The sequence below is a fragment of the Penicillium hispanicum genome (assembly GCF_028827665.1).
Source record: "Penicillium hispanicum strain IBT 35686 chromosome Unknown utg000008l_segment0_segment0, whole genome shotgun sequence".
NCBI lineage: Eukaryota > Fungi > Ascomycota > Eurotiomycetes > Eurotiales > Aspergillaceae > Penicillium > Penicillium hispanicum.
This window is the reverse complement of record NW_026623200.1, coordinates 1,275,920-1,296,040: the sequence shown is the minus strand read 5'-3', so window position 1 is coordinate 1,296,040 and position 20,121 is coordinate 1,275,920. Positions and strand designations below refer to the sequence as shown.

The following is a 20,121-nucleotide window of genomic DNA, read 5'->3' as shown; positions in this document are numbered from 1 at the left end:
CGTTGTCACGTGATAGTGTCTGTACATCCTATTTGGGAAGGAGGAACTATACGGCGGAAAGGTTGAATGCCGCAGCCATGGAGATGGGACAATCATTCAATACCAAGCAATCTAATCAAACAGCCTCTCATCACATCGCACTCCGTGCTTTCGAACTCGCACCTGTTCCTTTCCTCGTCGGTAGATCGACACGGGCTTGAAGAAATTCCAGGATATCATCAATCTCATCTGCCCGGTAGGAGTGTTCCAGCCCTTCGTAGACCTTCCAGACCATATCTCCATTCAGTCCTTCCGAGATAATCTGGGCCATTCCCTTGCTGTGTTCCACTGGCACTCGTTGATCGACCGAGCCGTGGCCAATGAAGACTGGGGTCTTCATGCGATAGCAAACTGGGCTCTGTTTTGAATTCTCCGGGGCGTGTCTCTTCCCATCGACAGAAGATAGATCCAGAATGTTGCGAATGTGCTGAAAAGCATGACCCTTCAAGCGTGTGTCGTCTTCTCCTTGGGAGGGCTCAAGGTTGTTCAGCAGCAGGGGGCAGTCTTGGAATCGATCACGAGGCTCATCTGTTGGCATATTGTCAAGTCTGAGGATCCCACACAGCTGTATCTGATGCGGCAGCCATCCACTCATTCCGATGAATGCTCCAATTGTCCTTTGTCTGCAGTTGTCGGGCCAGCCACCCAGGAGAGTGAAGATCCCTGCCGCACATCCTTGACCTAGGCCCCAGAGAACGATCCTCTCATAGCCTCCCTTTCCAAGAATACGAGCCTCCTCATCAATAAGGCTGCGCAGGAATGAAGCAGTTTCAGAAAGACCTTCAAGTTGGGCTTCTGTGGTTTCCTCGGGATGTTCTATAGAACGATCCTTGAACCACTGGTGGATGGGCATTTTTCTGAATCGCGTAGCTCGCTGCTGACGAGCAGCTGGGAAGATAAACTTCACAGTTGGAAGTCGCTTCCGTAGATTGGTGGAGTTGAGAAGCTCATAACCAAATCTTTTGGCGGTACTTCCTTTCCCGTGGAGCAGGACGAAGGTATGTGTGTGCTGCTTGCCCGCCGGGGCGATCACTAGAGGAGCAGGAAAGAGATTGTGTGACATGTTAGCTAGTTGAGACAGGTAGTTGGTATGTTGGTGAAGACTGCAAGATGGAAAGTCATCCATTTGACCGCGGAGTGGAAGCTGTTTATATATCCAAATACCCGGAGGAGACTTTCAGGCTCACACGTCATTGGTATAGCTCAGATATCGCTTTGTGACATACTTGAATAACTCCTAGGTCAGAACATATGTGTCATTTCCTTTTTCATTTGCAAAAGAGTCATTGAGCCGTAGATTGTCATTTTTGTCCTTTTGTCTAATGTCTTACCTTGGTCTGTTCACCGATACCCTGTAGCCACCCGGCTCTCAGTTCTTCTGTCTCACCATACAAGGCTCCCTTGTGAAGATCCAAGAGTAAATCCCATAGATATGACTCTATATAGAATCCAACAAAGATTAACTTGTCTCCCACAAAGCCCAATTGTTACCTAGATTTCCTAAAGCTTCAATGCAGGTCTTTGCAATGCTATCGCAAACCTGGGAAGGTACATGAACGTGCAGCGAGATATAAGGGCCCAGACTTCCCAGGGTCAGCGATGGCCTCTATCGATATCATCCCAAAGGCATTTAATCCATTTGTTCATGAAGAACTCCTAGCACATCCCCCAGCAACGAAGATGTCTCCAGCATACATCGATACCACCACCCTTGCTGTTTCTATTGCATTCTGCAAGCGCAGGCCGAGTTACGATCCCTTGCACTGGATTTTGATCACTGCCCATCACGGCTCAGACCGCGGCACATGGTATCATGTAGTCGGTGGTCCATCGCAACGTCGTGGATACGAACTGAGAATTCAGGCCAACAAGAGACTGGATAGCCCTGGTATCGAATCCAAAAAGTGGATTTCGAATATCCCAGCAACAGAACAGCTGAAGGTCAAGGCAGCGGTCAAGGCCGTGCCCTTGCAATACCACCAATGCTGGATGACACTGGTCCTTTCGAAGCTTCACTTCAAGGGCCTGGTCCCTCTTCAAGCTGTAGCTGAAGTCCAGCGCTTGATTGAGCCTCCATTTTACCAGGCCTTGGCCAAACACGAGCGCATGGGATCCAAATATTCGAAGAACAAGCACATCCTCCCACAAGAGAATATCTGTGCCAGACTCCTGAGAGAGAGGGACTGCCCATACCAGCCACTGTAACCCAGGGCAAGAACATGACAGAAAGAGAAAAGCTAAGTCAGGGGGTGCTACGAGTGATCATTCACATGTTTTCTATTGTTTTGTCTGTTCTAGGTATGTCCGTGTTCTATATTGGACTCAGGTGGCTTCATGTGTCTTGGCTTGTAATAAATCAAATGGACCCTGGAATCATGACTTCCTTCTTCTCAAATCAGACAGATATAGCCAGCGAACGTCCAAAATAGTCATGAAGGTCCATATTTGGTATTCTAGGGAAATTCAGCAGTCTTGGGGTTCATCCAGGCTTTTAATGAAAGCTATAAAGAACGGAATTTGTAAATGTCGCTGAAATTCATCTGGTATATCGGTGAGTCTACAAATAATGTACAGATAACAGGTCACCTTCCCCACTCGTCTGTATATCTTACAGGAGGAGTCGGTCTTCTTTCCATTTGCTCCTCAAGGACCTCCCTGATCGCAATTTCATCAATGGCTTTGCGTTTTGTTGACGGCCAAAGCTGGTCAAGCTGCAACCAGGCTTCCATGACCTCCCGAGGACCACAACAAGTACCAAACGCATGCAGGATAACAATAATCATGCGACGTCCCACAAAAACCCCGTTCTCGAGGCGTTTTGCGAGGTATTCATGTTCGTGCACATTGAGTTCAGCCTCTTTATCCGCGTTCAGTTGTCTAGGACTGGAGGGGTCATCGAAATTTTCAAGTCCGTCGATAGCATCGCCAGGCTCGTGCTCAAACGCGGTCTCATCTGCTGCGTTTCCAGGTCGGCTGGGGCGATCGTCCTCATCGATGAGCCCTTCCCTGGGAGATGAAGAAGACTCCGATGTTTCAGAAGTGAAAGGCATCTGTACACTCGCCGGAGGCAAAGGCACGTCGAACTCATCGACCGTCTCGGCATCAGTCGATGACACCTTCGCTTCGACAATTGGATTCGTCTCATCCGTCCCCACTTTCTTCGAGGGCAAGGATACATAAAACCCATCGGGCTGATCCACGTCGTTCAAAGGAACGTCGGCTTCGATACGCAGCTCCTTCAATGGATTCTCCCAGACCATCTCGGAAGTGTCTGGAGAACGGCCTTGAGATCTCGCCCGTGAATCACGCACAGCCCGCAGGAATCCAAGAAAAGTGAGTCGTAGTTTCTCTGCAGTCCAGGCAGTGTTCCTCCGGCGACCATGAGAACCGAACCCTTCAAAGAGCAGTAAGTATATGAGATGGCGGGGGGGAATGCGAAATGTGCTTTCCATGTCCTGCACAACATTCATGAACTTATCGAGGTTGCCGGTATAGCGTGCGTAGTGCTGTAATATAATATAGAAGGTCCGCGTGTCCGGGGTCATAGAGAGAGCGTTTTGAACGGCACGGTGGTATGCTGGCAAACTATTGTGGAGCGACTGAGCCATTTTCAGCATACGGCCCATCTCCCTGGTCTTTGTCCGGTAAAAGGTGAATTCAGAGGAGAGTGAAGGAAGATCTGTCGAGACCAAACCCATGGAAGAGTCACTTTCTCTTGCGTCTTGCTGTGATTGAATCATCTGCGCATAGATCTGCTCTGCGGTCCGTGTGTCGCCGGCTCGAAGAAATGATGACATCAAACAGTTCAAGACAACTGTATCCACAAATTCTCCTGCTGAGACGAAATCATCAAAGGTTTGGCGAATTCCATCCACATCTCGCATAATCCCCCTGGAATGTATTTTTGAGACGAAACCCTCACGAGAATAGCGAATGCCTCGCTTCTGCATTTCATTCTCCAAGCGTTCAGCAACCATAAACTGATTGGCTTTGATGGCGGTGTCGCATAAGATATGGAAGACCACACTATCTGCAGGAATGCCGGCCACATGCTCCATTTGCTGCCACATGCCAATTGCATTGACCAAGCGCCGTTTTGAGACTTTGCCATTATTACTCCGACCACACATGTGGATTGCAGATGACCACATTGCACGAGACATGGGGAGACCGGTGCTGACCATGTCTTCTACCAGAGCCAGGAAACGGCGGGCATCGGCCCATCGGCGATTTGGGGGGTTCGCAAATCGCCTCAATAGACTTCCACGCGATCTCTTGGACAAATGCGCAACTCCCGGCGATGGCATTTCTCTGTATAGCCGAAAAAGGTATTGAGGAGTGACCTCATTGGAGCTGGGTAGCAGCTCAACAAGTGCTGCCACTGCCGGAATCTCCACATCATCAACTTTGTCATCTGCCTTTCTAATAATAGTCTGTTTTGGCAACACAGCTTCGATAACCTTGTCGAGACCATCCTCGTCTCCCAGTAGCCTTCGAAACAACTGGGTGACCGCAAGTCGGACTCTGTCGTCGCGCCGAAGAGCTGGTTTGTTCGTCGTCTGAGTGGTTTCCACTGAAGCCTCTGAAAGGTGATCATCGAGCAAATCCTCCGCCAGGGCTTCGGTTGGTGCAATTTCATCGGATATTGAGGGACGAAAACGTTTCCCACGTTCATTTTCTGTTTGCTCATCCGTGGTCTGGGTCAAGTCGGGAAAGTTCGTGTTCATTTTCTCTGCCGTCGTCCGCCTTATAGAAGGCCGGGTATGACTTCTCTCCATATACTCATTTTCAGCTTGCGCAAAGCCATGACTTAGCCATGATCGATTCCGCGATGACTGCGTCGAGTGACCCGAGAACTCCAAGCGCCTGCAAGCTGGCACCTGAGACCTACAGGCCAGATCGTTGCTGCGGAATCTCCGCAAAGTACCTTCCGTAGTTCTCAATGGTAGTGTTGACAGACCACGAGCCCGTGGGGAGTGTTCATGGCAAAGACCTGCCAGGACGAGGGAGGTGACAAAAATGTCTGCTATCGACGTCGCGGAGGGTCGAGGACGGCGGGAGGAGAAGCGACGGACAGAGGATGAAAAGGAGCTGGGTTTCGGGCGAGACATTGGATTAGGTCGGGAAAAGGAGAGCTCGTCCAAGGCCTGCTTGGAGTGATCTCGCAGGCCCGGGGAGCTGGGGAACCTATTGGGATGAGGCATGAGAAGACAGACATCGTGGCACGGGGTCAGCGATGCATATCCACACGGAGACCCAGGCCGCTTGCACGGGATCGGATTGACTGCTTCGCGGCCTCGGAAGCAGACAATGGAAGGAGGGCGTATGGAAAGAAGAGCTGGAGTGTTTTTCTGATGGACGGGCGGCCGCTCTGGCTTTGCAGCGGAGCCGCGCCGGCCAATCGGAGGCGCGCATTGCCAGTCCCATCTTTTTCGACCTCCGGGCCTCACCATCTTCAGTTCCTCACGAAGTCGACTGCGCGCGCCCTCCCCGTTGTCGTTGGGTCTGTGTTCCACCCTTACTCCCCTTCCAAGACTCGCTTTTCTGCGGTTCTGCTGGCTGGGTTTCGTCCGTCATGGGCAAATACAACCTCACAGCCCTCCGGGTGCGACAGACGGCGCTCAACCAATTCGCCAGCGGCAAAATTAACAAGCTGCCCCAATGGGTCGACGTGATCGGCGAAATCCCCCCCGCAGAGACATTGATTCGAAACCGCCCTCCTCAGCACCAGTTGGTTCGACAGCGGCTAAAGACTGTTGCTGGTGCCTCGCAGCCGCAGGTCGTCTTCGAGGTAGAAGAGAAACGTCGAAAGCCGAAGAAGCCCAGCCGACTTTTCCAACCCGTTGAGCTCAAATATGAGGAGGATCAGCTACGACAAGAATTTTTCCGCGATCACCCCTGGGAGCTTGCCCGGCCTCGTGTACTTCTTGAGAGCACCGGCAAGGACTTTGAGAATTATGACTGGAGCCGTCTGAAGCAGCCTGGAAAGCGACTGGATGGTGAAAGGTGCGTCTCACAGATTCCTCGAAGGGACCGTTTCCTCTGGAAGATTTCTTTCCTCATGGAATCAAGCACTAACGTAATCTTTGTGTGATTGACAGTGTCGTTCAACGACAGCTCTGGCTCCTAAACAACGTCCCTGATATGACCAAGAGTGCCGCATACGATATTGCCCGCCGAGAGTTCTATCGACTGCGATTACAGGAGGACATTGAGCGAAGAGTGGCTGCAGAGGAAGCGGAGGCTACCGGTGCCACCTTCGGACCATCATACATGCAGATCGGTATGCAGCTGGAGAACGAGCAGCACGAGAAGTGGAAGACCTGGGCTCGGTCGGAGGCTCAGATTATGGACCAGCGCGTGGCCTCGCTCTCTGGTGCCCCGGAGATCGCGTCAGAGACACAGGCCGATGAGACATTGGCGTCCCTTGAGACTGAAGAGACACCGGCTGAACAGTAGATTTGTGGCCCAATTATCTACGTGCTGGTACTTTGGCATCTTTTCCATCTCTTGCGTTTCTTATGGAGGAGTTTTACCCCTCAGCCGTCTATATTGATGGTCATGTATATTAGTTGAAGTGCTCAATTGAATGTATTCCCACGGCTCCTTTCTCTATGACACCTGGTTGATTCCGTTTCCAACTCTGCGACGTTTTTATCCCTGTTCACCTGTATCTCAGAGCCTTGATATATCCTGCTGTAAAGCTGTGCGAGTTCCCCTTTGGAACGAATCCTGGGTTATTATGGAGGCTGTCAGTCGGCTGTCAGTCGGCTGTCGGTTTTCCAGTATGAATTCCATGGCGAACCCCTGTCCAAGACTCCAAACCTGCATTGACAAAGAGAATGGCAACTCGGCGGCTGAAACAAAAAGAATCCAACCAGTGGGGGGTGAAACACTCTGCGAGAACTCGCTGATCGCAACGCTCCGTCGGGCCGCGACTCGCCCAATCACAGCGCTTCCAGCCTCTCCAACTTCCCTTCATTCCAGACTCGACTGGATCGTGTTGTCGCCCCATGGACCCCACGAGTCGGGATAAGTTCGCGTATCGCCAGCCTTACACTTGATCGGTTCTTCCTACCCGCCACATCGACTAACAGCTTCATCGACCCGCCAGAACATCATCGCGGTCCCGAACGTTGCGCCGTTGAGCCCAAGCTTTGTTGCGGCGCTTCCGTCCTCCGGATTCACCTGCCGCCCCAGACTGGACAGCTGTCGATCGCGAGACAGGCTTGCTCAGCACAGCGATCTGTCTACCTCGCCTCGGTCCCTTTTTCGTGCTGCACTTCTCGCGTTGATTCGATACTGATATCTCTATAAACATCCGCCCTTGGGGAAAGCAAGAAGTTCGACAATGTCCGGTTGGAGTGCGCCCGCTGCCTTCATTTCATAACGGTTGAAACTTTTGGGGGACTCTAGTAACTACTGGGACATCTGCGACTGAACTAAGGACTTGCCTCGACGTGGGCGATCGAAAACACCCTGGCCTCGGCCGACCATGCTGTCCACGATGAGCCGACCCGAAGACACGATTACCGGGCCACGTTCTTTCCTGGACGAGGCCGACGACGAGGACGGGGAAAGACGACCGACTGATTCTCTCGTACCGCCTCCATTGTCAATTACCGAGAGCTTTCCACATGCCGAAGGTGAAGTTTCCAGGCCGAGTACTGCCATTGGTGATAATCCCAGTAGCTCGAATCGACAGGCGTCTGGACCGAAGCTTTTGACCCAGGAGGAAACAATTGAACTGGCTAGATCTGCCGTGGACAGTGGTATTCAGGATACCAAGCGCTCTTTAGCTGGAAGCGAGGCTGTTACGGATGTAGTAAAGCCAAAGCTGACCATTGACTTGGGTCATTCACGCATTGTGCGCATACCGGAGCCTGTGGTGGACATTATCAAAGATGAAGTGGAAAGGTACGTGCTGATGCTACTTTCCATGACTGCTATGGGAGCCCTTGAATCAGGGAAAGCAACCCGATTGTACTGAATTGACTGACACCTGTCTCTCCAAAGACTTTCCCTCTCGAACAACCATCTCTTTCATATCCCATACCGATTTGCCGAATGCTCCCATCTACGTTACTTGAATATTAGAGCAAACAATTTTCGCGAATTCCCAAAAGGAGTATGTGGACAATGCTATGCCCTCATGCTGTTCTCTTGATACTGACTTGTTAGGTCTATAAACTACCCTTGCTTGAGATTCTTGATCTGAGTCGAAATAAGATCAATGCACTTCCAGATGGAATTAACAAGCTGAAGTCATTACGAGTTTTGTCTGTCATGCAAAACCGCCTCGATGATCTCCCGGTAGGCTTGTCAGATATGAACAAACTGCAGATCCTCAAAGTGGCAGGCAATCCTTTGCGATACCCTCTGCGACGCGTCTTGGAGGCAACAGAAGTCGATATAGCGCCATCGAAGATGACAGATAATGAGAAGGAAGTCGCTGTAACCGCGGACTTGAAGCGATTTCTCAGAACGAGGCAGGCGGCGACCACACCAGAGCCAGAAACTGAGGCTGATGCAAGGTAGACATAGCCCCCATCTACCTTCTAGAAGCCCGTTCGCTAATTTTCATAGCAACCCCAGTGAGGGGCCATTCGAGAACCCAAAACCAGTACCTGTCAAGCGTAAACTCAGCAGTCGCTTCCCTGTTATCCCGAGTACTGGGGATGGCTCAGCGCCTTCATCTCGATCACCCTCTATATCGCGTGCTCCCATTATCCCAGCCAAGTCTCATTACAGAATGGCCTCCGGCCAGCAAGGCAGCTACCAAATAAGTGCTGCCCAGCGACCAGATGTGGCACCTCATGCAGTCAATGAACGCAATCGAAGTAACAGTGAAGGCATCATTCAAGCATCCTTTGCCGCTCGCAGTAAGCGCATGGGAGTCATCACGCGTAAAAACACAGACCTGGGGACATTGGACGAGACCCAGGCCTATCGAAACAGCCATTTGCGAGGTCTTAGCCACGGATCTGTTCTTCGACCGCGTGCCGCAGGACCAACCCCTGCAAGCGGCAGTAGCTCCTCGAGTCCCAGCAGTCCGAGAGACCGTCGGCGACTCCGAGATGGGTGGGTCAATCGGATGTCGAGTCTCCCCGAACACAAGAAAGAGCGCGGCTCTGATGAACCGATTATCGAGGGTGCCAAAGGTGTTCTTTTTGCCCTCTTCCAGATCCACACCCATATCTCTACATTGATCAATGTCATCAAGCGTGACGACACAAGACGCCATAGCCTGGAGCTGGTGTTTTATAATGCTTCGTCTCACGTTGATCGACTCAATGAAGCGCTAGAGAATGCAGAGACATCCTTGCCTGAGGAGCCGGATGCAAGACAGGCAACCATTGAGACTGTGCAGCGAGAATGTGAGACGTGTTTGATCGCTTACGCTCACGTCGGCACGCAGCTGCGCAACAGTGCTGCCAAAATAGTAGCCAATGGCGATTCACGATACGTGCGGTCGTTGATGCTCATGATGTTTGGCAGTCTGGTGGAGCTACGGAATGCTTGCGCCAGCCTCGATATTTCATTTGAGTCTGCTCATAAGCGACTCTCTGCGCCCAAACAGCCGGTTTCCGGAATCGGCAAAGCATCCCCGGCCCCCGAACGGCACCAGCGTCCTATGGTCACGCCTACGAGAGATGCAACTGCGCCCACTAGACGCTTGCGCAGTGACACTACAATTCGGCACCCTCAAATTCCCATGAGTGGTCCTGTGCCTTTGACTGCCACAAGTCAGACTGCGAATGGCTCTCCGGGATTCTCAACGCCATCCTTCAATTACGCACGTAGCCGTTCTAGCAGCCGATCAAATTTGGTTAACACTTCAGTGCCATCTTCGTTAGCTACACCTCGCTCTGGAGAAGCATTCCCTCCTATCCCCGCCACTGGTGCACCTCGCATCAATCCATTGACAGGCTTGGATGAAATCGAGGAAGAGCGGATCTTCGAGAAGATCTTCCACCAGTTGAGCGCTGCATATAACTCTGCCCTTCAAGCGCTTCCATTGGCACGGCGACAATTCACTCGATGCCTCGAAATGGCAGAACAATCACCCGAGACGGAAGGTCTCCAAATGGTCTGGAATAATCTCATCCGCCGCTGCCGCTTCTGCATTGAGGTGTCGGAGGCGTTAGGGGCGCGTCTCTCAACGATGAAAGTCAAGGAACCAGGTGGTGGGCTACGGAATCAGCGCGAGTTCTGGCAGCTGTGTAAGACATTTATGCAATCATTTGTGGAGCTCGTGACCGACATGCGTGAGGTGCGCAGTATGCAGCTTCTGCCGCAGGAAGTTGTCATTATTCTACGCCCTGTCCAGAAGGCGAGTCGCGAGGCAGGCCGCCTTATTGAGGCGTCGCCCTGGTCTTTCCTCGCTGACATGGCTCACCATGGCCCAGGCAATCTGTACGGGCCGCCTCTGCAGCCACCACACTCACAACATCAAACCTCAGCCTCGACTTCTGCCCTCGCCTCTCCCCCAAACATGTACCAGCTCAGCGCGGGCATGTCTCCTCAGTCAATCACTGTACCTGCCACCCCTCTAAGCGCAGCACTTGGTCCGGCCGCGCAAGCCACCGTACCTTCGACCCCGGCCAGTGCCTATAGCGACAAGTTCTTTGAGGGCGACGTATTCCAAAGAGCCGACTCGCTTCTGTCAATGCCGGCCCAGGGGCCGTTCTTTGCTCGCCGCTAAAAGATGCTCTCTGTCGGCAAGGTAGTTGCTCTGCAGATATTCCCTACTCGCATCTGGTTGATTGTTCTATCATTATACTCACCTCCGTCAGTGCATTTCTCTCACGATGATGACTCTGAATAGACTGACGTCCCTGTTATCCAATATCGAGAGGTCTGCTCCGTGCAGCCCGGATCGCCTGTACCTACCTATCTTCGAACTCCACATGTACTTTTGTATTACATCATTAGCGGGATCTCTGAATCGTTATTATTATGGGCAGGTTTTGGATCGATTTCGTCGGAGCATATGGCGTGGCTGTCTTTTGTCGCAATCAATATCATACACCCGCTGGGACTTAGTCGTTTTCACCCTGTCCCTGCTCCGCCAATATGGCTCCTCCTTTCTAAGCGCTAACTGTACTTATCAATCCCTCCGCAATAGGCACCCGACGTTTGTTTCGATGGGGATGCGTTGTTCATTCTTATGCCAAGCTCACTGTCTCGTTCATGTCTGATTTGCCGCGCTGGCCCGCGCGCTGGATAACCCTGATGCATTATGACTCATGTTGGCTCATCATGAGCATTACTCGACAACAACTGACCACTCCTCTGTCATCTTGACACCTCGTTACATTAAAAGAACTCAGCATGTATCAGCCCACATCGGCGATTGCTCGTTATCGATACCCTGTTGATGTTGCTGGCTGCTTGTGCCAAGCATGTCACGGCATCACAGTCCAGGTTCACATTGATTGATTAGTTTGTACTATATAAAGTAGCCCACGAATGCCATAGTATAATGAATATATTCAATTGTGCGATCGATGCCTTCAAGCTTGAGCCCCGGTATGCCTTAGTAACCAGAGATGTTAGAGTAAGTGACAGCGTTCCTATATCAACCACCCTTCCAGAACAAAACCGGCATATGACGAAGACCTACCTCATTCTGAACCCAGCAACAAAGGATCTCTGGGGATAATAAGTTCATTGATGTACCATTCTTGCCGACATCGTCCGAAGCCACACTATGTTTACATGGAGATGCCACGAACTCAACTACAATGCTTTTGAATCCTCACTAATAAATACAATTCAAACTATACCCAGACTCGAAAACAATACACCGCGCATCATGAGTGCCATTGATACCAACTCCAGGCTCTCCGTTTCTCTGTGTCTCGATACGGACCGATTGGAGCTTGGATGCTGCCTCACTGCGCCTTCGCTCCGACCACGACATCGCGCACGAAAGCGAACATCTCACGCTGCTTGGTCGCAAAGACGCTGTGACCCGCACCTTTGAACAAGTGGTAGGAAACTCCGCGCTCCGACGCCCATGTCCCAACTGGTTCTGCCGCGTCAGTCGATGAAGACAATGCAGCGGTACGCTGGGGTGGGGGTGCGGCATCATCAGCATAGAACAGACGGTGCGGTTTCCGTGAGAAGCCCTGTCCGCCGCGCCAGGTCATGTTCTGAATAGAGAGTTCGGTGCCAATGTGATTGATCAGCATATCTAACTCGCCATTGTAGAGATGGAGCGAGATGTTGTGTGTTGTGACCAGGGAGGGGAGGATGGAATACTCTGGGGGCACGGGGGAGGGCGCTGTGAGAAGCGTGCCGAGAATAGTGGAATTGCATGCGCTGTAGGGGCCGTTGTTGCGAACGTGGAGTGCGGCCTGGACATCTGCGCGGCTATAATAGGTAGCCAGCAGTGGAAGGGGGTCGATGGTACTGCAGTTGTGGCTGATATCGTAGACATCGTAGCACGCTGGCCCACTCCCTGCTGCGGAGATTGTGGACACGTAGTCCATTGCTGTGGAATAGGTTGCGCAGGGGCCGTAGCAGGTGGAATTGAGGATGGATTTTGTCACAGCCGCTGGTGTGGAAGGCTGGATGTCACATGAGTCGTCTAGAACACTGGCCACGTCGCGGCGTTGACGACGACGATAGTTCAAGTTTTCTGGATTTCCCGGGATGTGAATCTTTCCTTTGGGTGGATAGGTTCGAGCTTGTTCTAGCACGTTCGTGAAGTCGCACATTTGGTCTGCCGAGGAGAATGCAGACAAGACGTCCGCAGTGACTTTGAGACGAGAAGACTGCGAGTTTATGTAGCTCCCTATTGCCACTGAGGACATAGCGGCCGCATTGCCCCATGACCCATCCCCGAGGGACATCGACTGGAGGTTCAGTGGGAGCGAGTAGTTGCCCTCGAGCAGCGCAGCGGCGAAGTAGGGTATGTAGATGCCCGCATAAGACTCGCCCATCAAATGGAGCTGTTTGGATTTGAGGTGGGGGAAGTATGACATGAATGCCTGCAGCCACTGTACAAAATCTGTTGTCACCCGTTCGTTGGTTCGCACTGGATACGGATTACTGGCTGTTGAGAAGCCAGTGCCGACGGGTTGGTCCACGTACAACACATGGCCGAGCTTTGTCCATGAATAGTGGTTCCGTACGATCTGAGTTGAGTTACCGGCGAAAGAGATGGGGCCATTTCCCGTCGTCAACCCTACGAGGGACGAGCAGCCCGGTCCGCCATTGAACCAGACTGTATACCTAGACATTAGCGATACTCATCTCGATTGAGACAGGTTCATAGGCAAGCTCGAGCTTACTGATTAGATTGTCGTCATACATGGGGTCTTCCGTATCGAAGAGCCAGAAGAAGATCTCATTTCCCTTTGGCGCTCCTGGTACGGGAAGCCGACCAGCCCAGCTTGACGGCAATGGCGGACCATCTGGTAAGGATGGGACGTAGAATTGGGAAATATTGAACAAATGATGGCCCGAAGATGAACTCTTCGTCATAGAAGTAAAATCCGGAAAGGCCCAAAGGGCCTGAAAGAAATACAGAACGCCGACGAGGTTCATCGCAGAAAGGGCACCAGTGCCGCGTATGGTCTGCTCAGGGGTGATCTCGAATGCACAGGGTCACGATATTCTAGAAGACCTCGATGAACATGCAGATCAAATTCCACGTGGACGCCGTCCCTTTTGTATGCTGCCGCCTCCAAGCCATAATTGCTGCTCGTAGGTGAAGAGCCTATTGGGCGGGAGTCGGATTGCCGCATTCTGGTCTGAATAGACCTATTGAGGACCCGATTGGGACGATGCCGCGTTGAGACCAGGTTTCCACAGAGTGAGAGGGGCGATTAAATTCTCAAGCTGGTCCTCCCTCATTTCAATGGTCTTGGACAATGATTCTGCACAGACTGCCAAGGTGGAAGTGTTGCCGTCACGGTGGTAGATGGTGGTTGATGCCCTCTAGCTCAGGCAGAAAGGCCCACAGGCATGAAGGCATCAAGGCATCACGGCACCAATCGGCCCACCCCGTCAGCCAATCACAGCATCGCCGCATCTGGACTCGCCATCCTCAGGGCAAAGTAACTATACAACGTACAGTCTCACGTCGATCGATCTCTCTATCCCCCCGTTCTCTCCATACCTCCAATCCCAGCACATTGCCAACTTGACTACAGTCGCTGAGCACAGTAGTTCCCCGGCCAATTCGGGGGGCGAGTCCCTCACGTGGCCAGTGCGTTCCCAAAGTGAGGCGGTCCCCTTTTAACCCTACTTTCCCCTATGCCCCCTATAGATTCCCCCCTATCGCATCTCTCCTAGCCTTGTCCTAGACGCTCGGTCGTTGAAGATGGCCAGGGGTCAGTGACTTTCGTAGATCCACGAAATGGGAGGTGAGGAGCCCTCGAGGCCTGTGTTCGTCCTCGCGGGTAGCAGCAGTGGAATGTGAGTCTGCTTGCGGCTGGCCGAATCCGTCGCTCAACGTTCTCGTTCTCGTTTCCCGACTATATCAGTCCAACCCGGTCGCGTTCCCAATCGCCTGGGTGTCTTTTTTTTTTTTCTTTTTTCGCTCCTGTGATTTGTCCTGGCGTACTGCGATCTTTGGTGTTTCTCTTGGTTGTTAGTCTACAACACCGGGCAAGAGAGAGACAGCCCGCTCACCACCTGTTTTATGTGGACGCTGAGATCCGATCTGAGTGCTCATCTCTGAATCGCCACATGTTTCATACCGCACCGTCGTCCTACTTGCCATTGGCTCTGGCTCGGTTTTCCGCACTTTCCATCTCTCGAATCTCTCAATCGAACCACGAGGGTGATCGCTTGCAGATCCAAGCATCCTCGGTGGCTCCACCACAATTGACAGCTCACTTGCATCACTTTATCGGCAACCCGGATTGGCTGCCTGCCTGAGGCAAACAGGGGGGCGAATCGAAACTGAAAATTTCCCAGAGTAAGTGGAACAGAAACACAGGGCGCGTGTGCCGAAACACCGTGGTAGGGGGGAGAAAGCGAGAGCGCGCGCGCGAGACGAGCTGTGGAGGGCAAACCAGCTTCGCCACCACCTCCCACATATTGCCCTGACCCGACCTGGTCTGACCTGATCTGACGCCGGTAGCAGAAACACTGGCACTCGGCCCGCTGTCCATGGATCTCCACGGCACCAACGAGGCCCGCACGCAGGAGGAGGGCGCCGACGGCCGTTCCAAAGAGTATCACAAGAACGAGGCGCGCGACTCTCACGGCCATGATACCCCGGGCTCCGTGCATCCGCTCTGCCGTCGCGAGCCATCCTTCACCTATCCCCCTGGAGCCCGCCCGTCCGCTGCACCGGCTTCCAGCGCCGCACCTCGGCCCCGAGAGCCCTCCCCGTCCCCCGAGGCCATCGAAATCCCCCAGGCTCTAGGGCTGAGTGCCCGCGAGCAGCGGCTCCTGTGCAAGGCCCGTCGTCACCCGCCCGTCACCAAACGAACGCTCAGCGAGCTCGATCTGCCGTGCATCATGAGCAACATCAATCTCCGGATGGACGCCAACTTTGACCGCGACCTGCATTTCAAACCTGATCTGGACGGCGAGAAGGGGAAGCGCAAGAGGAAGGAGGCAGCTGATTACTGGGATTCGATGGCCATCGAAATTGCAACCTATGCGTTCCGGGCAGCTCACCCGGTCGACACGCCGGAAGAGAAGGCCGTGGAAAGCACCGAACGTACGTTTGAGCCTCGCCTACCAGCCCTGTTCGAGACGCTACAGGAGGTTATCAAGACCCTCGTTCCAGAGCGTGACCATCCGAGCGTCCTGCAGAACCTGGAAGTGCCTCTGCTCATGCAGCAGATTCGAAAGGGCGTGCTCGACATGGTGGCCCTCGCGACGTGGATGGCAGCTCTTCTCAAGACACACTGTGCCCCTATGCGAGATGAGTGGGCCGATCGGATGGTGCAGCAGATCACAGAGGGTTCGCAGTCACAGGACCCAAAGGAGATTGTGAACGGGTTGCAGACACTCTTTGCCATTCTCGAGGCGATGAAGCTGGTAAGTTGCTGTGACCCCTGCGTCGCGAACGATGAAGGGCTTCCAAGCTAATGTGACCATCAGGACGTCGCCAATCATCAAATACGAGCATTCCGGGTTCTGCTCATTGAAGACACCGTGCCATTTCTGACCGAGTACTTCGAGGGCAAGATCAAGCGGAACAGCTTCCAAGTCGAACCCGCACGGCTATGGTACGTGACAGCACGAGAGCTGGCAAAGCAAGAAGATGCCCGCAAGACCTCTCCACACGCGCAGACAGACGACGGACTCGAGCCCCTGGACGCACTCTTCCGGGGAATCACCGAGCAACTGCTGCAATTCCATCCACCGAATGACTTCCCAGTGACATTCCTCTTCGACTCGGACCGTCTCTGGCAGCTTCGCTCCACAATCCAAAACCTCATCAATCTCGAGATCGCCTGGTACATCTTTGAATCATACGTGCACACACAGAAGCGCTACCTCTCAGCCCGTGATGAGACCTACTCCACCTTCCGATCCCGGATCTGGTCTCTCATGGAAGACGGCATGGACCTCAACGGGCGTCCCGCCAGTGCTGACGGCGACCACGATGATCCGGATCTGCGTGGGGGTCTGCGCTGGCTGCAAAATATGCGCTGCATTGCACTCGAGATTGCCCGTTTTGCCTGCGCTGCATGTTGCTTGGATGTTGTCGTTGCCGACGAGGTGATCTCCCCGATCGAGGCCGCTCTCGAATGGCACCTGTCCAACGAGTCCGATCTCTTCCGATACTTCCAGAACATAATGCGCGAGAAGGTCCTCACGGCCACCCTGGCATCAGCCCGGAAGTACCTGCCCCTGTCCCCTCTGGCAATCTGCGAATCTCAGCGAGCTCCCGCGCCGCCCTCAACTGGGCCAGCGGGCACCAGTTCTGCGTCGTCTGCCGCGACATCCTTACAAACTCTCTCACCCCAGCAAGCCGACATCGAGCGCATTGGAATGCGCCTCGCCCACATGGGCGTTCTCCACTGGCGTGTCTGGGCGCCGCTCCTGTACCTCCGCGACGAGATCGCCGAAACCGACGCCCCGGTCTTTGTATAAGACCCACATCACACCCTCACACTGGAGCATGGCTTGCCATTGTTCGCTCTTTCTCTACATGTTTTCATTTTTTTGACTTGCTTTTCAGCGCTTGCATCTGGTTCGTATCCTTCTATTCATCCACCAGGGCATTTTCACCGCGGACCCGCATGGCGTTAGAGCAATGGGAGCGGGACAATATGGGAATTGGATTTCGCCTGTCACCTTCCGCTTCGTTCCCCCGAGTTTCTTGTTTTCGGAGTCGAGTCTGTTGTCTTTCTGCGTTTGGGAAATAGAAATGGCGTACTTTGTTGCTATCTCCTGTCGTTTCGTGCCGATTGTCCACCAACTATCAACCACACCCCACGCTAAGCGTCAATGGAAACCAAAACTGTACAATCTCACAGATCTTAAATCTGCTCTATCCCCAGCCTCCTCTCTTGAACCTTGCCGCTCCTCGTTCCCATAGAATCAACAGAACCAAAACGTAACAATGCGCGAGCAGCCTCGTAGACGCGCGCAGCCACGGCCCGTGCATTGATCGGCGCGATCAGCACTTCACCTCCCCAACTTCCGGCGCGCCGCTCCAAAACCGCGCCTCCCTACCTCCAAACCCACCGCCTGATCGACCATGCGCTCCGCCACCAGATTCCAGATCCACTAACCCCCCAGCTGCTCCTGTCCACGAGCGCGCCCAACCACCCGAATCCAGAACAAGAGTCCCGTCCCTACCGCAAAAGGCAAAACACCAACAGCACCCACCGCCGGGACTCTGCGCGCCTCCACCCCCGACACCCGCAGCCCGCATCTATCCCCATGCGTGTCTCTGCTGTGCTGCGCGCCGTAACGTCGACGCTCCCCTGGCTGCCCACCCTCCCGGCCGCGAAGTTGCAGCGCATCGCGCGCGCAACGGGCATCCAGTCCTCCGGCACCAAGGCCGCACTCGTCTCGCGGATCGAGGGCGCGCTACACCATGGCAGCCACCACGCAGATACAAACGCAGATGCGCACCGAAGGCCAGACGTGCGTGCAGACCGCGACGTCACAGCGCGGCCGCTGAGCATCCTCAGCATCGACATGGGGATCCGGAATCTCGCGTTTGCTCATCTCCGCACGGCGCCATCGGCGGGTGGCGGGGGGCACACCGATAGCCGTGGGGGTGTGCTCTGTGCACCCGAGTTGACAGCGTGGCACCGGCTGGCCGTGTCGGAGATTGCAGGACTGAAGTTGGAGGCTGGGCCGGGCGCTGTGTCTGGGGTGCAGGGACCGCCTGCAGTGGACGGTGTGGACGGTGACGTGGTTGGATCGGGGGGGAGAGACAGCGGCAGAAACAATGAGTCGTTCTCGCCGGAGGTCTATGCTGCCAGTGCGTATACGCTGGTTTCAACTCTGCTTGCCGTGTACCAGCCCACGCATGTCTTGATCGAGCGGCAGCGCTTCCGGTCTGGTGGCGGGAGCGCGGTGCAGGAGTGGACGCTGCGCGTCGGCGTGTTGGAGGGAATGCTGTATGCTGTGTTGCATGCGTTGCGCCAGGAGCGAGGGGGCGAGGTGGCGAAGGTCGATGTACAGGGCATTGAGCCGCGGCGTGTGATGCGGTATTGGATGGATGGCGATGGCGTTACTAGCACGGTAGAACCGGGTCTAGGGCAAGGCGCCAATGAGAAGACTGAGAAGAAAACGAGGCTAGGGCCGCGGGAAGTAAAAAAGGCCAAGATTGACCTCGTTGGCCGGTGGGTGTCGGCGTCGTTGGACAAGGACAGCACGGGCGAGAGAGCATCCAATGTGGACGGAGTACCCAAGTTCGCTCTTGCGGAGAAGAGTCCTGCTGTGCGGACTCTGGCGCAGGCGTACCTGCAGAAATGGCAGGAGCAGAGCTCAAAGACAAGGAGGCGCTCGTCTTCGATCGCGGGCGTGTCGGATATCGGAAAGCTCGATGACCTCGCTGATTGTCTGTTGCAGGGCGTGGCATGGCTCGAATGGCAGGTTATGCGGCAGCAGTTGCGGCGTGAGGGTGTCCGGGCGCTCGAGTGGATGTCTTGATGATGATCGTTGTGGATATGTATGATAGGATGTTCAACTATATTCAACTGTATCTCATTGCGTCACCTTCCAACAGGAAATATGAGACAAGTTTGAGATGTAGAACGGAGTCCCGGTGAGTTCGTGGCAGGGAGGCCAACATTGGAAGGCTGTCGCGGTTCTGCTATGCTACTCCCTGACATCATTGTCGAAATATCGCAGATCATGTCCAGGATCCAATGGCATGCTCTCATTCAGCCTCCACGATGATCGACAAGGATCAACGTGGTCCACCTGCGATCCACGATCAACGATCCACGATCAACGATCCACGATCAACGATCAACGATCAACAGATCAACAGATCAACAACGGACCGAAACTAAACTTACAGACTACGCTTCTCTACTCTGTCTATAGGAAGAGTTCGTCTTCAACTCCAAGACAGAATGCACCAAGCTATGTGGAAACGAGGAACGCGCTCGGCCATTGCAAAGGATAAGAATTTTGTACAAGAAGAGGATGCGGTCTCCTGCGTGTCACCGCGCACATCCTAAGAAACGAAGAACAAACCATCACAAGAAACGAAGAAGCATTACTCGTCCCCAGGAGTCAGCACCACTAGTCTTGTCAATACGAGAAGGCATGATCCGAGTTCAATGAGGGGGGAAAGAAAAATCTCATTGAAGTCATGAAACAAAAAAATGTTCAAAAAAGAAGAGGGCAGAGGAATACCGCGATCAGAGAAAACGACCTGACACTTGATATGGACACCAGGCTGCGCGAAGATCCAAGAGACAAGCCGATGTGAGATGTGCAGCTCTGGCGCGGCCGACCAGTGCAAAAGAATGTAAGCAAGACCAGAATAGAAAGCAAAAGATCAAGATCCTGGTAGATAAGAAGCGAAATGGGCTCGTCCGGTTGTACCTCAACCTTGACGTAATAGGTACACCGCCAGCGCGGCTCAATGAGGAAAATTCACAGAAAGAATAGATACTCGGAAATGCTCTC

At 53.5% G+C, this 20,121-nt stretch overlaps 8 protein-coding genes across 8 annotated transcripts; 5 read left to right on the top strand and 3 right to left on the bottom strand.

The window, feature by feature from the left end:
* Positions 1–130: 130 nt before the first annotated feature.
* Positions 131–1,102, bottom strand: N7459_009324 (uncharacterized protein; the record flags this gene model as incomplete). Its single annotated transcript, XM_056948492.1, has 1 exon — positions 131–1,102. One exon carries the CDS (start codon positions 1,100–1,102, stop codon positions 131–133), a length of 972 nt encoding a protein of 323 aa, XP_056795717.1.
* A 536-nt stretch (positions 1,103–1,638) lies between these two features.
* N7459_009323 (uncharacterized protein) lies at positions 1,639–2,244 on the top strand (the record flags this gene model as incomplete). The annotated part of the gene is made up of 1 exon (XM_056948491.1): positions 1,639–2,244. The coding sequence occupies one exon, from the start codon at positions 1,639–1,641 to the stop codon at positions 2,242–2,244; it is 606 nt and encodes a 201-aa protein (XP_056795716.1).
* Positions 2,245–2,621: 377 nt separating this feature from the next.
* N7459_009322 (pentatricopeptide repeat protein) lies at positions 2,622–5,492 on the bottom strand (the record flags this gene model as incomplete). The annotated part of the gene is made up of 1 exon (XM_056948490.1): positions 2,622–5,492. One exon carries the CDS (start codon positions 5,490–5,492, stop codon positions 2,622–2,624), a length of 2,871 nt encoding a protein of 956 aa, XP_056795715.1.
* Positions 5,493–5,614: 122 nt separating this feature from the next.
* Positions 5,615–6,498, top strand: rsm25 (mitochondrial 37S ribosomal protein mS23; the record flags this gene model as incomplete). Its single annotated transcript, XM_056948489.1, has 2 exons — positions 5,615–6,045; positions 6,141–6,498. 2 exons carry the CDS (start codon positions 5,615–5,617, stop codon positions 6,496–6,498), a joined length of 789 nt encoding a protein of 262 aa, XP_056795714.1.
* A 1,036-nt stretch (positions 6,499–7,534) lies between these two features.
* N7459_009320 (uncharacterized protein) lies at positions 7,535–10,744 on the top strand (the record flags this gene model as incomplete). The annotated part of the gene is made up of 4 exons (XM_056948488.1): positions 7,535–7,956; positions 8,056–8,167; positions 8,221–8,573; positions 8,626–10,744. The coding sequence occupies 4 exons, from the start codon at positions 7,535–7,537 to the stop codon at positions 10,742–10,744; spliced, it is 3,006 nt and encodes a 1,001-aa protein (XP_056795713.1).
* A 1,192-nt stretch (positions 10,745–11,936) lies between these two features.
* cp9 (putative serine carboxypeptidase) lies at positions 11,937–13,596 on the bottom strand (the record flags this gene model as incomplete). Its single annotated transcript, XM_056948487.1, has 2 exons — positions 11,937–13,273; positions 13,341–13,596. 2 exons carry the CDS (start codon positions 13,594–13,596, stop codon positions 11,937–11,939), a joined length of 1,593 nt encoding a protein of 530 aa, XP_056795712.1.
* A 778-nt stretch (positions 13,597–14,374) lies between these two features.
* On the top strand, positions 14,375–17,112 carry N7459_009318 (TCP11 family protein; the record flags this gene model as incomplete). Its single annotated transcript, XM_056948486.1, has 3 exons — positions 14,375–14,384; positions 15,140–16,050; positions 16,114–17,112. The coding sequence occupies 3 exons, from the start codon at positions 14,375–14,377 to the stop codon at positions 17,110–17,112; spliced, it is 1,920 nt and encodes a 639-aa protein (XP_056795711.1).
* A 795-nt stretch (positions 17,113–17,907) lies between these two features.
* On the top strand, positions 17,908–19,131 carry N7459_009317 (uncharacterized protein; the record flags this gene model as incomplete). The annotated part of the gene is made up of 1 exon (XM_056948485.1): positions 17,908–19,131. The coding sequence occupies one exon, from the start codon at positions 17,908–17,910 to the stop codon at positions 19,129–19,131; it is 1,224 nt and encodes a 407-aa protein (XP_056795710.1).
* Between the last annotated feature and the right edge of the window lie 990 nt (positions 19,132–20,121).